The sequence below is a fragment of the Petromyzon marinus genome, assembly GCF_048934315.1.
Source record: "Petromyzon marinus isolate PM22_M1 ecotype Great Lakes invasive population chromosome 80 unlocalized genomic scaffold, UKy_Petmar_22M1.pri1.0 chr80_unloc.3, whole genome shotgun sequence".
NCBI lineage: Eukaryota > Metazoa > Chordata > Hyperoartia > Petromyzontiformes > Petromyzontidae > Petromyzon > Petromyzon marinus.
This window is the reverse complement of record NW_027422631.1, coordinates 188,056-203,002: the sequence shown is the minus strand read 5'-3', so window position 1 is coordinate 203,002 and position 14,947 is coordinate 188,056. Positions and strand designations below refer to the sequence as shown.

Below are 14,947 nucleotides of genomic sequence, written 5' to 3'. Positions count from 1 at the left end.
TCTTCACCCTCACCCCCATCCTCACCCCACGCTCACCACCATCCTCACCTCCATCTTCACCCTCACCCCCACCCTCGACTCCATTGTCATCCTCACCCCCATCCTCACCCCACGCTCACCACCATCCTCACCCTCACTACCATCTCCCTCACCCCCTTCTCCTCCTCCCCCCTCCTCACCCCTCCTCACCCCCTCCTCCCCCTCCCTCCCCCTCCCTCTTCTCTCTCACTGCTGGATGAAGGAGTATATCGAATTCTCCAGCGCGAGCATCGTGAGCCAGGGCGAGGACCTCCTCCCCCTGCCCTACGTCACAGGTACCAGAGGCAAAGCTCCCCCAGGTAGCCTCGCGCACGCTAGTGGGGCAAGTGCTTGCTTCAGCAGCGGGTTTAGTGATCACACGCACACACACACAGAGGTTTACAGAGCCCCTGTGTAGCCTTCACAGCCTTGTTGGGGAAATATATTCTTGGTTCTTTCGGTGAAGTCACCGCCACGTAGATAGGGAAACAATAAAATAATACAAAAATATAAAACAATAAAATTATTATTCTTGGTTCTTTCGGTAAAGTCACCGCCACGTAGAAGGGAAACAATAAAATAATACAAAAATATAAAACAATACAAATATTGTAAAACAATACAATTTTTATTCTTGGTTCTTTCGGTGAAGTCACCGCCACGTAGAAGGAAAACAATAAAATAATAAAAATATAAAACAATAAAATTATTGTAAAACAATAAAATTATTATTCTTGGTTCTTTCGGTGAAGTCACTGCCACGTAGAAGGGAAACAATAAAATACAAAAATATAAAACAATAAAATGTATCACGACGTTTCGACTGCAACACAAGAAGCAATCATCATCATCATCAGGTGTGAAAACCACAAATGTTCTTGCCGTGGTTTTCACACCTGATGACGATTGCTTCTTTGTGTTGTAGTCGAAACGTCGTGATAAATTTATTGTTTTATAATTTTTTATTATTTTATCGTTTCCCTATCTATATTAAAATAACCAAGAATGATAATTGAATTGTTTTATATTTTTGTATTATTTTGTTGTTTCCCTTCTACGTGGTGGTGACTTCACCGAAAGAACCAAGAATATGAATCCGTGCAGTCACGAAGGCTTTAAATCAAAATTTTAAACTCTTTCGTATCTGTGTCTGTGTCTCTCACTGCGCATCCCCGCGTCTCCCCCCGCGTCTCTCCCCCCGCGTGTCGACACAGACTCGGTGGAGGTCCAGCGGGTGTCATCGATGTTCGTGGAGGTGCGTCTGCTCCTGCCACCCACCCAGGGCGCCTCCAGCTCCTCCAGCCCCTCGCTCCTCCTGCAGATCCGCACGGAGCTCACGATGCAGATGTTCGTCACGGCCAGCCCGGACCTGCGCGGACTCACGCGCGGTGAGACTCCACGCGGCTGGGGACACGGGGAGAGACACACGGGGAGAGAGAGACACACGTGGAGAGAGACACGGGGAGAGACACACGGAGAGTGACACACGGGGTGAGACACGGGGTGAGACACACGGGGTGAGACACGGGGTGAGACACACGGTGAGACACGGGGTGAGACACACGGTGAGACACGGGGTGAGACACACACGGTGAGACACGGGGTGAGACACACAAGGACTCGTGGCTAGACATGGAGACAGACACACGGGGACACGCGGGGAGCGATGCATTGAGCGTAATCTAGTTCGTCCACTTTAATGCACGAAGAGGTCGTGATGCTGGCACCTGGTTTCAGAGTGATTGGAACGGATGGGCCCAGGTCATGTAGCCCACCACATGCCACAGCCACCTCATGCCCAGCCACCGCGTGCCCAGCCACCGCGTGCCCAGCCACCGCATGCCCCAGCCACCGCATGCCCAAGCAGCTTTTGTTTGGCCGGATAGAGGGGGCTAAATGGGCACGACACGGGCTGGAGAAGAGATGGAGCTGATGCACGATGGGAGAATGTGGAGCTGAGTGGACTTGCCGATGACTGGTACCAGCGGTGTCAAGATCGGCCTCTGTGGAGGAGGCTCGTGAAGGACACTACTGGGCAGTTGGAGGCAGTCGCCCTCCAACAACAACGGAGGGCGGAGGAGCGACGCTCACAACAACGAGCGGAGCGCCGGGTGGCTGAAGCACAGCAGGTTGGCACAGTAGGGGGCACAGGTGGTGCACCAGCCAGTCATCTCAGTCAGTCGACCCGTGGCACCTGGGTCTGCCCCGTGACCTCCTGCCAGCGGGCGTTCGACACTCCACGTGGCCTCAAGGTGCACATGGCCTGGCACAAGCGTTGTGGTGATGTCACCGCCACTTAGTGGCGAATGGCGGTTGTTGTTCACAGGTACATGTGATCATGTACCTGTATTATCATGAACCTGTGTGTGTGTGCCTGTGTGTGTGTGCTTGTGTGTGTGCTTGTGTGTGTGTGCTTGTGTGTGTGTCTACCTGTGTGTGTGTGCCTGTGTGTGCTTGTGTGTGTGTGCCTGTGTGTGTGCCTGTGTGTGTGTGTGTACCTGTGTGTGTGTGATCATGAACCTGTGTGTGTGTGTGATCATGAACCTGTGTGTGTGTGTGATCATGAACCTGTGTGTGTGTGATCATGAACCTGTGTGTGTGTGTGATCATGCACCTGTGTGTGTGTGCCTGTGTGTGTGTGTGATCATGAACCTGCGTGTGTGCCTGTGTGTGTGTGTGATCATGAACCTGTGTGTGTGTGATCATGAACCTGTGTGTGTGTGCCTGTGTGCCTGTGTGTGTGTGTGTGTGGGGAGCGATAGTGTAGCGGTTAGCGCGCTGCGCTATGAACCTGGTGACCCGGGTTCGATTCCCGCTCACGGCCAACACCAGTGACGATTATCTGAACCGGTCCCGGGCCTCCCCTAGGTCGACTCAGCCTCAAATGAGTACCTGGTGCGGTGTGTAAACATCGCCACTAGGGAGACAAAGGCGGTCGGGCGTGGTGCTGGCCACCCACCCCCTCGTGTACCGTTTCGGCCTTCATAGGTGCTCGCTAACAGCACTTGCCCCTACAGTCTGTTACAGGCTATATGGGGGATCTTTGTCTTTGTGTGTGTGTGATCATGAACCTGTGTGTGTGTGTGATCATGAACCTGTGTGCGTGTGTGATCATGAACCTGTGTGTGTGTGATCATGAACCTGTGTGTGTGTGATCATGAACCTGTGTGTGTGTGTGATCATGAACCTGTGTGTGTGTGTGTGATCATGAACCTGTGTGTGTGTGTGATCATGAACCTGTGTGTGTGTGATCATGAACCTGTGTGTGTGTGTGATCATGAACCTGTGTGTGTGTGATCATGAACCTGTGTGTGTGTGATCATGCACCTGTGTGTGTGTGTGATCATGAACCTGTGTGTGTGTGTGTGATCATGAACCTGTGTGTGTGTGTGTGATCATGAACCTGTGTGTGTGTGATCATGAACCTGTGTGTGTGTGTGATCATGAACCTGTGTGTGTGTGACCATGAACCTGTGTGTGTGTGTGCCTGTGTGTGTGATCATGAACCTGTGTGTGTGCCTGTGTGTGTGTGATCATGAACCTGTGTGTGTGTGCCTGTGTGTGTGTGTGTGATCATGAACCTGTGTGTGTGTGTGATCATGAACCTGTGTGTGTGTGTGTGATCATGAACCCGTGTGTGTGTGTGTGCCTGTGTGTGTGTGTGATCATGAACCTGTGTGTGTGTGCCTGTGTGTGTGTGTGATCATGAACCTGTGTGTGTGTGTGCCTGTGCCTGTGTGTGTGTGTGTGTGATCACGAACCTGTGTGTGTGCCTGTGTGTGTGTGTGTGATCATGAACCTGTGTGTGTGTGCCTGTGTGTGTGTGCGTGTGTGATCATGAACCTGTGTGTGTGTGCTTGTGTGTGTGTGCTTGTGTGTGTGCTTGTGTGTGTGTGCTTGTGTGTGTGCTTGTGTGTGTCTACCTGTGTGTGTGTGTGCCTTTGTGTGTGTGTGCCTGTGTGTGTGCCTGTGTGTGTGTGTGTACCTGTGTGTGTGTGTGATCATGAACCTGTGTGTGTGTGTGATCATGAACCTGTGTGTGTGTGATCATGAACCTGTGTGTGTGTGATCATGAACCTGTGTGTGTGTGTGATCATGCACCTGTGTGTGTGCCTGTGTGTGTGTGTGATCATGAACCTGTGTGTGTGTGTGCCTGTGTGTGTGTGTGTGTGATCATGAACCAGCGTGTGTGCCTGTGTGTGTGTGTGATCATGAACCTGTGTGTGTGTGATCATGAACCTGTGTGTGTGTGCCTGTGTGCCTGTGTGTGTGTGTGATCATGAACCTGTGTGTGTGTGTGTGATCATGAACCTGTGTGTGTGTGTGTGATCATGAACCTGTGTGTGTGTGATCATGAACCTGTGTGTGTGTGTGATCATGAACCTGTGTGTGTGTGTGATCATGAACCTGTGTGTGTGTGTGATCATTAACCTGTGTGTGTGTGATCATGAACCTGTGTGTGTGTGTGTGATCATGAACCTGTGTGTGTGTGATCATGAACCTGTGTGTGTGTGATCATGAACCTGTGTGTGTGTGTGCCTGTGTGTGTGTGTGATCATGAACCTGTGTGTGTGTGCCTGTGTGTGTGTGTGTGATCATGAACCTGTGTGTGTGTGCCTGTGTGTGTGTGTGATCATGAACCTGTGTGTGTGTGTGATCATGAACCTGTGTGTGTGATCATGAACCTGTGTGTGTGTGCCTGTGTGTGTGTGTGATCATGAACCTGTGTGTGTGTGTGATCATGAACCTGTGTGTGCGTGTGTGATCATGAACCTGTGTGTGTGTGTGCCTGTGTGTGTGATCATGAACCCGTGTGTGTGTGTGTGTGTGCCTGTGTGTGTGTGTGATCATGAACCTGTGTGTGTGTGCCTGTGTGTGTGTGTGTGTGATCATGAACCTGTGTGTGTGTGCCTGTGTGTGTGTGTGTGATCACGAACCTGTGTGTGTGCCTGTGTGTGTGTGTGATCATGAACCTGTGTGTGTGTGTGCCTGTATGTGTGATCATGAACCTGTGTGTGTGTGTGATCATGAACCTGTGTGTGTGTGTGTGTGATCATGAACCGGTGTGGGTGCCTGTGATCATGAACCTGTGTGTGTGTGTGTGATCATGAACTTGTGTGTGTGTGTGTGATCATGAACCTGTGTGTGTGTGTGATCATGAACCTGTGTGTGTGTGATCATGAACCTGTGTGTGTGTGATCATGAACCTGTGTGTGTGTGTACCTGTGTGTGTGTGTGTGTGATCATGAACCTGTGTGTGTGTGTACCTGTGTGTGTGTGTGATCATGAACCTGTGTGTGTGTGTGTGTACCTGTGTGTGTGTGTGATCATGAACCTGTGTGTGTGTGTACCTGTGTGTGTGTGTGATCATGAACCTGTGTGTGTGTGTGTACCTGTGTGTGTGTGTGATCATGAACCTGTGTGTATGTGTGTACCTGTGTGTGTGTGTGATCATGAACCTGTGTGTGTGTGTGTACCTGTGTGTGTGTGTGATCATGAACCTGTGTGTATGTGTGTACCTGTGTGTGTGTGTGTGATCACGAACCTGTGTGTGCAGGCCTGTGCGGCAACTTCAACGGCGTCGCGGGCGACGATTGGCGCTGCAGCCAGGGGGTGGTGCAGGCCACGGCTGCCGCTCTCGCCGACTCCTGGGGGGTCGGGGCGCGCGGGGGGGGTTCCTGCCGCCCCGCAGGGGACGCGCTGGCAGAGCCGTGCGCTGCCAGCGCCAGCACCGGTGAGGCAGAGGCACAGGGGCAGAGACACAGAGACACAGAGAGACACACACACAGACACAGAGACACAGAGACAGAGACACAGAGGCACAGAGGCAGAGGCACAGAGACACAGAGGCACAGAGACACAGACAGAGACACAGAGACAGAGACAGAGACACAGAGACAGAGGCACAGAGACACAGACACAGAGAAACCACAGAGACAGAGACACAGAGACAGCGACAGAGACACAGAGACACAGACAGAGACACAGAGACAGAGACACAGAGACACAGGCAGAGACACAGAGACAGAGACACAGAGACGGAGAAACCAGAGAGACAGAGACACAGAGACAGAGGCACAGAGACACAGACACAGAGAAACCACAGAGACAGAGACACAGAGACAGCGACAGAGACACAGAGACACAGACAGAGACACAGAGACACAGACACAGAGACACAGGCAGAGATACAGAGACAGAGACACAGAGACAGAGAAACCAGAGAGACAGAGACACAGAGACAGAGACACCGCAGAGACAGAGACACAGACACAGAGACAGAGACAGAGGCACAGAGACAGACACAGAGGCAGAGTCACAGAGACAGAGACACAGACACACAGACAGATACACCACAGAGACAGAGAAACCACAGAGACACAGACACAGAGACACAGAGACAGAGACACAGACACAGAGACACCACAGAGACACCACAGAGACACTACAGAGACAGAGACAAAGAGACACCACAGAGACACAGAGACACTACAGAGACACAGAGACAGAGACACCACAGAGACAGAGACACCACAGAGACACCACAGAGACACAGAGACAGAGACACCACAGAGACACAGAGACACCACAGAGACACAGACACAGAGACACCACAGAGACAGAGACACAGACACAGAGACACCACAGAAACACCACAGAGACACTACAGAGACAGAGACAAAGAGACACCACAGAGACACAGAGACACTACAGAGACAGAGACACAGAGACACCACAGAGACACCACAGAGACACTACCGAGACAGAGACAAAGAGACACCACAGAGACACAGATACACTACAGAGACACAGACACAGAGACAGAGACACCACAGAGACAGAGACACCACAGAGACACCACAGAGACACAGACACAGAGACAGAGACACCACAGAGACACAGAGACACCACAGAGACACAGACAGAGACAGAGACACCACAGAGACACAGAGACACCACAGAGACACCACAGAGACACCACAGAGACACAGACACAGAGACACCGCAGCTGGAGGGGGGGAGGGACAGAGACACCACGGGGACATGCTGCTGATGATGATGCTGCTGCTGATGATGATGCTGATGATGACGCTGATGATGCTGCTGCTGATGCTGCTGCTGATGATGATGCTGATGATGCTGCTGCTGATGATGCTGATGATGACGCTGATGATGACTCTGATGATGCTGCTGCTGATGATGATGCTGATGCTGATGATGATACTGCTGCTGATGATGATGATGCTGGCAATGGCGGTGGTGGTGACGACGGCTGTGATGCTGATTGTGGTTGATGGTGGTGGTTGATGGTGGTGGTGGTTGACGGTGGTGGTGGTTGACGGTGGTTGGTGGTGGTGGTTGACGGTGGTTGGTGGTGGTGGTTGACGGTGGTGGTGGTGGTGGTGGTTGACGGTGGTGGTGATGGTGGTTGACAGTGGTGGTGGTGGTGGTTGACGGTGGTGGTGGTTGACGGTGGTGGTGGTTGACGGTGGTTGGTGGTGGTGGTTGACGGTGGTTGGTGGTGGTGGTTGACGGTGGTGGTGGTGGTTGACGGTGGTGGTTGATGGTGGTGGTGGTTGATGGTGGTGGTTGATGGTGGTGGTTGACGGTGGTGGTGGTGGTGGTGGTGGTTGATGGTGGTGGTGGTTGACGGTGGTGGTGGTGGTTGACGGGGGTGGCGGTTGCCGATGGTGGTTGCCGGTGGTGGTGGTGGTTGACGGTGGTGACGGTGGTTGTGCCGCTGCAGCAGGCTTTGCCGAGCGGTGGTGCTCGCTGGTGCTGAGCGAGCAATCCGCCTTCGGCGCCTGCCACGGTGACGTGGACCCGGCACGCTTCTACACGGTGAGCGGCACACACACATCCACTCCAACAACAACAACCGCCATTCGCCACTAAGTGGCGGTGACGTCACCACGACGCTTGTGCCAGGCTATGTGCACCCTGAGGCCACGTGAAGTGTTGAACGCCCGCCGGCAGGAGGTCACGGGGCAGACCGAGGTGCCACGGGTCGACTGACTGAGATGACTGGCTGGTGCACCACCTGTGCCCCCTACTGTGCCAACCTGCTGTGCTTTAGCCACCCGGCGCTCCGCTCGTTGTTCTGAGCGTCGCTCCTCCGCCCTCCGTTGTTGTTGGAGGGCGACTGCCTCCAACTGCCCAGTAGCATCTTTCACGAGCCTCCTCCACAGAGGCCGATCTTGACACCGCTGGTACCAGTCATCGGCAAGTCCACTCAGCTCCACATCCTCCTGTACCACATCACTCCATCTCTTCTCTAGCCCATGCCGCGCCCGCTTAGCCCCCTCAATCCGGCCGAACAAAAGCTGTTTCGGCATGCGGTGGCTGGGAATGCGGGCTACATGACCCAGCCTTCGCAGCCTTGCCCGCCGGAGGAGCTCACCGATGGGACCTTGCCCAGATCTTTCAAGGATTTGTGAGCTCCTCAAACAATCCAGTCTGGTTAAACCCAGGATGGATCGTAGGCAGGCCAGCCTAAATGTTTCTAACCGGCGAAGATGTTCCATTAGGGGGGTCCACGTTTCGCAAGCGTAGAGAAGTGAGGGAATGACCGTGGCCGAGAAGACCTGAAGCTTAGTGCGGAGCGACAGACCAGGTAGCTTCCACACAGCGTTACGCAACCGATGAAAAGATATTGCCGCTCGACTGATTCGGAGTGAGACCTCTGCTGTTAAACTGGAGCCAGTCATAAGCACACTGCCCAGGAATGGGAAACTCTCCACTCTCTCCACAACTGCCCCATCACCGATTGGGAGTTGTGGGGGTGGAGTGTCCGATGGTACAAAATACCCAGGCAGGTGCTTAGTTTTGATGGGGCTGATGGTAAGGCCCCATCTCTTAGTTGCACGCTCCAGTCTCAGCAGCAGCGTCTCCAACTCCTCCTCTGAATGAGCAGCTATTACCAAATCATCGGCATACATCCCTTGACCGCACCCGGGCATCGATCAGCCTCCCATTATATCTGTACCATATGGAGATTCCCCCGGTACAGCTATTGAAGGCTTCACGAACTACGTGGTCAAAATAGATGTTAAATAATGTGGGAGCCAGAGGACATCCCTGTCGCACTCCAAGGTGTACAGGGAATGGCTCTGACTCCCGGCCACGTAGTTTTACCCGGGCCCGCTTTGGTACTCCAAAAGCACGAAGAACGACCCAGAGCCCAGGCCTACTGATGGTATCATAGGCCTTGACCAGGTCCGGCAAAACAACCCCCTACCTCCTCGCGGTGCCGGACGGGCAACTCTGTCGTGGACAGTGCTGTGGGGGGAGATCCAATTTTGATTGGCTCCTCCCCTCATGGCATATGTGTCCACCACAGGGGCTAAACGGGGGCTCTGGACGGGTGCGAGGGGCTGGTAACCCCTCCACCTCCAATTAATTACCACGAAACCACATCCACTCCGCACATACACACCTAGACACACACAGACACAACAACAACAACCGCCATTCGCCACTAAGTGGCGGTGACGTCACCACGACACTTGTGCCAGGCTATGTGCACCCTGAGGCCACGTGAAGTGTCGAACGCCCGCTGGCAGGAGGTCACGGGGCAGACCCAGGTGCCACGGGTCGACTGACTGAGATGACTGGCTGATGCACCACCTGTGCCCCCTACTGTGCCAACCTGCTGTGCTTTAGCCACCCGGCGCTCCGCTCGCTGTTGTGAGCGTCGCTCCTCCGCCCTCCGTTGTTGTTGGAGGGCGACTGCCTCCAACTGCCCAGTAGCATCCTTCACGAGCCTCCTCCACAGAGGCCGATCTTGACACCGCTGGTACCAGTCATCGGCAAGTCCACTCAGCTCCACGTCCTCCTGTACCACATCACTCCATCTCTTCTCTAGCCCGTGCCGCGCCCGCTTAGCCCCCTCAATCCGGCCAAACAAAAGCTGTTTCGGCATGCGGTGGCTGGGCATGCGGGCTACATGACCCAGCCATCGCAGCCTTGCCTGCCGGAGGAGCTCACCGATGGGACCCTGCCCAGATCTTTCAAGGATTTGTGAGCTCCTCACACAATCCAGTCTGGTTAAACCCAGGATGGATCGTAGGCAGGTCAGCCTAAATGTTTCTAACCGGCGAAGATGTTCCATTAGGGGGGTCCACGTTTCGCAAGCGTAGAGAAGGGAGGGAATGACCGTGGCCGAGAAGACCTGAAGCTTAGTGCGGAGCGACAGACCAGGTAGCTTCCACACAGCGTTACGCAACCGATGAAAAGATATTGCCGCTCGACTGATTCGGAGTGAGACCTCTGCTGTTAAACTGGAGCCAGTCATAAGCACACTGCCCAGGTATGGGAAACTCTCCACTCTCTCCACAACTGCCCCATCACCGATTGGGAGTTGTGGGGGTGGAGTGTCCGATGGTACAAAATACCCAGGCAGGTGCTTAGTTTTGGTGGGGCTGATGGTAAGGCCCCACCTCTTAGTGGCACGCTCCAGTCTCAGCAGCAGCGTCTCCAACTCCTCCTCTGACTGAGCAGCTATTACCAAGTCATCAGCATACATAACGTGGTTGAGCAATAGGGAGCCATCCCTTGACCGCACCCGGGCATCGATTAGCCTCCCATTATATCTGTACCATATGGAGATTCCCCCGGTACAGCTATTGAAGGCTTCACGAACTACGTGGTCAAAATAGATGTTAAATAATGTGGGAGCCAGAGGACATCCCTGTCGCACCCCAAGGTGTACAGGGAATGGCTCTGACTCCCGGCCACGTAGTTTTACCCGGGCCCGCTCACCATCATGAAGGTCCTTAATGATCGTGAGCAGAGGGTCAGGTACTCCAAAAGCACGAAGAACGACCCAGAGCCCAGGCCTACTGATGGTATCATAGGCCTTGACCAGGTCAATAAAGCAGAGATGTAGGTCTTGTTGGAATTCCCTACACCTCTGCTGTAGCAGACGGACAGAAAATATGGCATCTGTGCAGGACCGCCCTTTCCTGAAACCGCATTGGGGCTCCGCAAGCCTCTCCTCAGCGTGCCTGGCAAGGCGATGCTGAATAATCCTTGCCAGGACCTTTCCCGGCACACTGAGGAGTGAGATGCCCCTGTAGTTGTTACAGTCTGTGCGGTCCCCCTTCTTAAAAAGGGGGACCACCAGGGCATCCTTCCAATCCTGCGGAACCCGTCCAGTGGTCCAGACTGTTGTTATGATGTCATATAGGGCAGTCTGTGCACAAACGCCACCCTCCCTCAGCATTTCGCTTGGGAGATCATCTCTGCCCGCTGCCTTTCCTGGTCTCAGACTCCGTATCGCCTTCAATACTTCCTCAGCAGATGGCACCTCAGCCAGCCACTCACAGGGGGTGACTTCATCCAATATTTGAGGCACCGCAGCCTCAGCAGGGTCATCCTCACTTTGTGCCACGATGTTTTCCTGGCTGTGGGATTTTCCCTCCCCCAGGACCTCACAGAAATGCTCAGCAAATCTGCGAACCTGTTCCTGGGGGTCGGAAATTGGATCACCGTTTTTTCCCCTAATGATGGTAATAGGTGTGGCGCTGCAGGTTACTTTTTTGATGGAGTTAAATAGCGATTTGTGATCACGGGCCACTGAGGCAGACTCCATCTCCTCAGCAACCCGCGACCACCACCCATCCTTGCAGCGCCTCACGGCTCTCCGAACCTCCGAGCGAAGGCTGCGGTAAGCCTCCTCATTCTCTGACGTGGGGTTCTGTAGCCGATGACAGTGGGCCTGTCGCTTTTTCTCAACCATCCTGAACAACTCCTCTGTCATCCAGGGTGTCTGGGGAGGTCTGGACCGCGTACCCAAAGCAGCCATTGCAGCTGCATGAGTCACAGTCCTAAACCTCGCCCATTTACCCTCGACATCAGGAGGAGTCGGGGACGATGCCAATCCCAGCTGCAAGCGATGATGAAATTCTCGCTTGCAACTTTCATCAGATAACTGAGACCAGGCCACTTTAGGTTGGAATGGGGTCCTGGGTGTACACCCACCACCGGAGTGGAAGAATGGCAGGCGCATCTTACAGATGACTAGTCGATGGTCAGAGGGCAGATCAGCTCCACGGTAGGTCCTGGTGTCAAGGACATGGGCTCGCATTCGCTGGTCCGTCACTATGTAGTCCAGCAGATGTTCTTGCTTGGACCCGGCATGCATCCATGATGTTGTGTGGATGCGCCGATGCCGGAACAGCGTGTTGGTAATTACAAGCCCATGGGCTGCACAAAAATCTAGCAGCCTCCTACCGTTGTTATTGAGCTGATCTGGCCCATGCCCTCCAATCACTCCAGACCAGGTGCCAGTATCATGACCAACTCGGGCATTGAAGTCACCCAACATGATGACTCTATCCCGAGGGGCCACTTTAGCCAGCACCTGTGAAAGGAGGTCATAGAAGGCATCTGACTCATCGGCTTTGCCTGCATCCCTCCACGGATGTTCATCTTCGGTGGGGGCATAAGTAACCACGACCACCATTCCTCGCCTCCGGTTGATGGGAAGGCGAGCCCAAAGTAGCCTGGGGCTTACAGCTTCCCACACCTCACCGCCACGCTCCCACGCCCCCTTCATTCTTTTGTTCAAAAGAAGACCCACACCCTGTTGTTTGGCAGTCTGCTGCCCCGAGTAGAGGACTGTCCACCCCTCATGGTGGCAGGAGCCAGAGCCGGTCCACCGGACCTCCTGAATGCCGCATAGATCCAGGCGGTACCGGTCCAGCTCCCGACAGAGGAGTGGCAGCCTCTCCTCTGCAGTGAGCGTTCGAACATTCCACGTGGCCACCCGTAGTGGCTTTTCACAGACACACACACACACACACATCCACTCCGCACACACACACACACATCCACTCTGCACACACACACACCCACACACACATCCACTCTGCACACACACACACACACATCCACTCCGCACACACACACACTTAGACATACACACAGACACACACAGACACACACACACATCCACTCCGCACACACACACACAGACACACACACATACAGACACACACACATACACACAGACACACACACACAGACCCACACACACACACCGCACACACAGACCCACACACACAGACCCACACACACACATCCACTGCGCGCGCACACACACACACAGACCCACACACACCCACACACCTACTCACCCACTCACCCACCCACTCACCCACTCACTCACTGATCCACTCACTCACTCACCCACTCACTCACCCACCACCTCACTCACCAACCCACTCACTCACTCATCCACTCACTCACCCACACACTCACCCACCCACTGTGTGTATGTATGTCTGTGTGTATCTGTGTGTGTGTCTGTATGTGTGTGTCTGTGTGTGTGTCTGTGTGTGTGTCTGTGTGTGTGTCTGTGTGTCTGTGTGTGTATGTTTGTGTGTATGTATGTGTGTGTGAGTGTGTGTGTATATATGTGTGTGTGAGTGTGTGTGTTTGTGTGTATCTGTGTGTATCTGTGTGTATGTGTGTGTGTATGTCTGTGTGTGTCTGTGTATGTGTGTGTATGTGTGTGTGTCTATGTGTATGTGTGTGTATGTGTGTATGTACATGTATATGTATCTGTGTGTGTGTGTGACAGGCGTGCCGCTACGAGGTTTGCACCGGCCAGGATGCGGCTGCATCGCTCTGCTCGGCCCTCGCCTCCTACGTGCAGGCCTGCGCCCTCGCCGGACGCACCGTGGATGCGTGGCGCTCACTCGTGCCCGTGTGTGGTGGGTAGTGGTGGTGGTGGTGGGTGGTGGTGGTGGGTGGTGGTGGTGGGTGGTGGTGGTGGGTGGTGGTGGGTGGTGGTGGTGGGTGGTGGTGGTGGTGGGTGGTGGTGGTGGGTGGTGGTGGGTGGTGGTGGTGGGTGGTGGTGGTGGGTGGTGGTGGTGGGTGGTGGTGGCTGGTGGTGGTGGTGGGTGGTGGTGGCTGGTGGTGGGTGGTGGTGATGGGTGGTGGTGGTGGTGGGTGGTGGTGGGTGGTGGTGGTGGGTGGTGGTGGGTACTAGTGGGTAGTGGTGGTGGGTACCAGTGGTGGTGGGTGGTGGTGGTGGTGGGTAGCGGTGCCCGTGCTGACATTGTCCACTAACCCCTCTCCCCTGCTTTCACCAGACAAGGCCACTAACCCCTCCCCCTGCCCCTCCCCCCACCAGACAAGGCCACTAACCCCTCCCCTTGCCCCTCCCCCCACCCCCCCACCAGACAAGGCCACTAACCCCTCCCCCTGCCCCTCCCCCCACCAGACAAGGCCACTAACCCCTCCCCCTGCCCCACCCCCACCAGACAAGGCCACTAACTCCTCCCCCTGCCCATGCCCCTCCCCCTCCCCCCTCCCCCACCAGACAAGGCGACGACGTCATGCGCTCCGGGCCGCGTCTTCTCCTACCGCGCGACTGCCGCGTGCGCCAACCGCACGTGCGCGTCGCTCGCGCGCGGCGGCAGCGGCGAGGGGACGGCAGCGGCGGCCTGGGCTGCTCAGGGGCGTGGCTTCGGCTGCGGCTCCTCCTCCTCCACCTCCACTGCCGTGGTGGGGCTGGAGGGCTGCGTGTGCGCCCAAGGCAGCTACGAAGAGCCCCAGGGGCAGTGCGTCCCCCCCAGCCGCTGCCCCTGCGTGGGGGCGTCGGGACGCAGCCTGCCCAGCGGGCAGGCCGTCAGGCTGGGGGGCGCCCTGTGGTAGCGTACACACACACACACACGTGTTGTGTTAGTGTGTTGTGTTAGTGTGTTGTGTTGTGTTAGTGTGTTGTGTTAGTGTTGTGTTAGTGTGTTGTGTTGTGTTAGTGCGTTGTGTTAGTGTTGTGTTAGTGGTGTGTTAGTGTGTTGTGTTGTGTTAGTGTGTTGTGTTAGTGTTGTGTTAGTGTGTTGTGTAGGTAGTGTGTTGTGTTAGTGTTGTGTTAGTGTGTTGTGTTAGTGTGTTGTGTTAGTGTGTTGTGTTAGTGTGT

At 54.7% G+C, this 14,947-nt stretch overlaps 1 protein-coding gene across 1 annotated transcript in view; it reads left to right on the top strand.

Annotated features, from left to right (window-relative positions):
* Positions 1-1,230: 1,230 nt before the first annotated feature.
* Positions 1,231-14,947, top strand: part of LOC116958706 (mucin-5AC-like) — an 88,615-nt gene continuing 74,898 nt past the window's right edge. Inside the window, exons 1-5 of the mRNA XM_076058903.1 lie at positions 1,231-1,406; positions 5,576-5,752; positions 7,766-7,860; positions 13,604-13,736; positions 14,348-14,678. Coding sequence (XP_075915018.1) covers positions 1,262-1,406; positions 5,576-5,752; positions 7,766-7,860; positions 13,604-13,736; positions 14,348-14,678 — 881 coding nt within the window. The 5' untranslated portion in view covers positions 1,231-1,261. The remainder of the gene's footprint in view (positions 1,407-5,575; positions 5,753-7,765; positions 7,861-13,603; positions 13,737-14,347; positions 14,679-14,947) is intronic.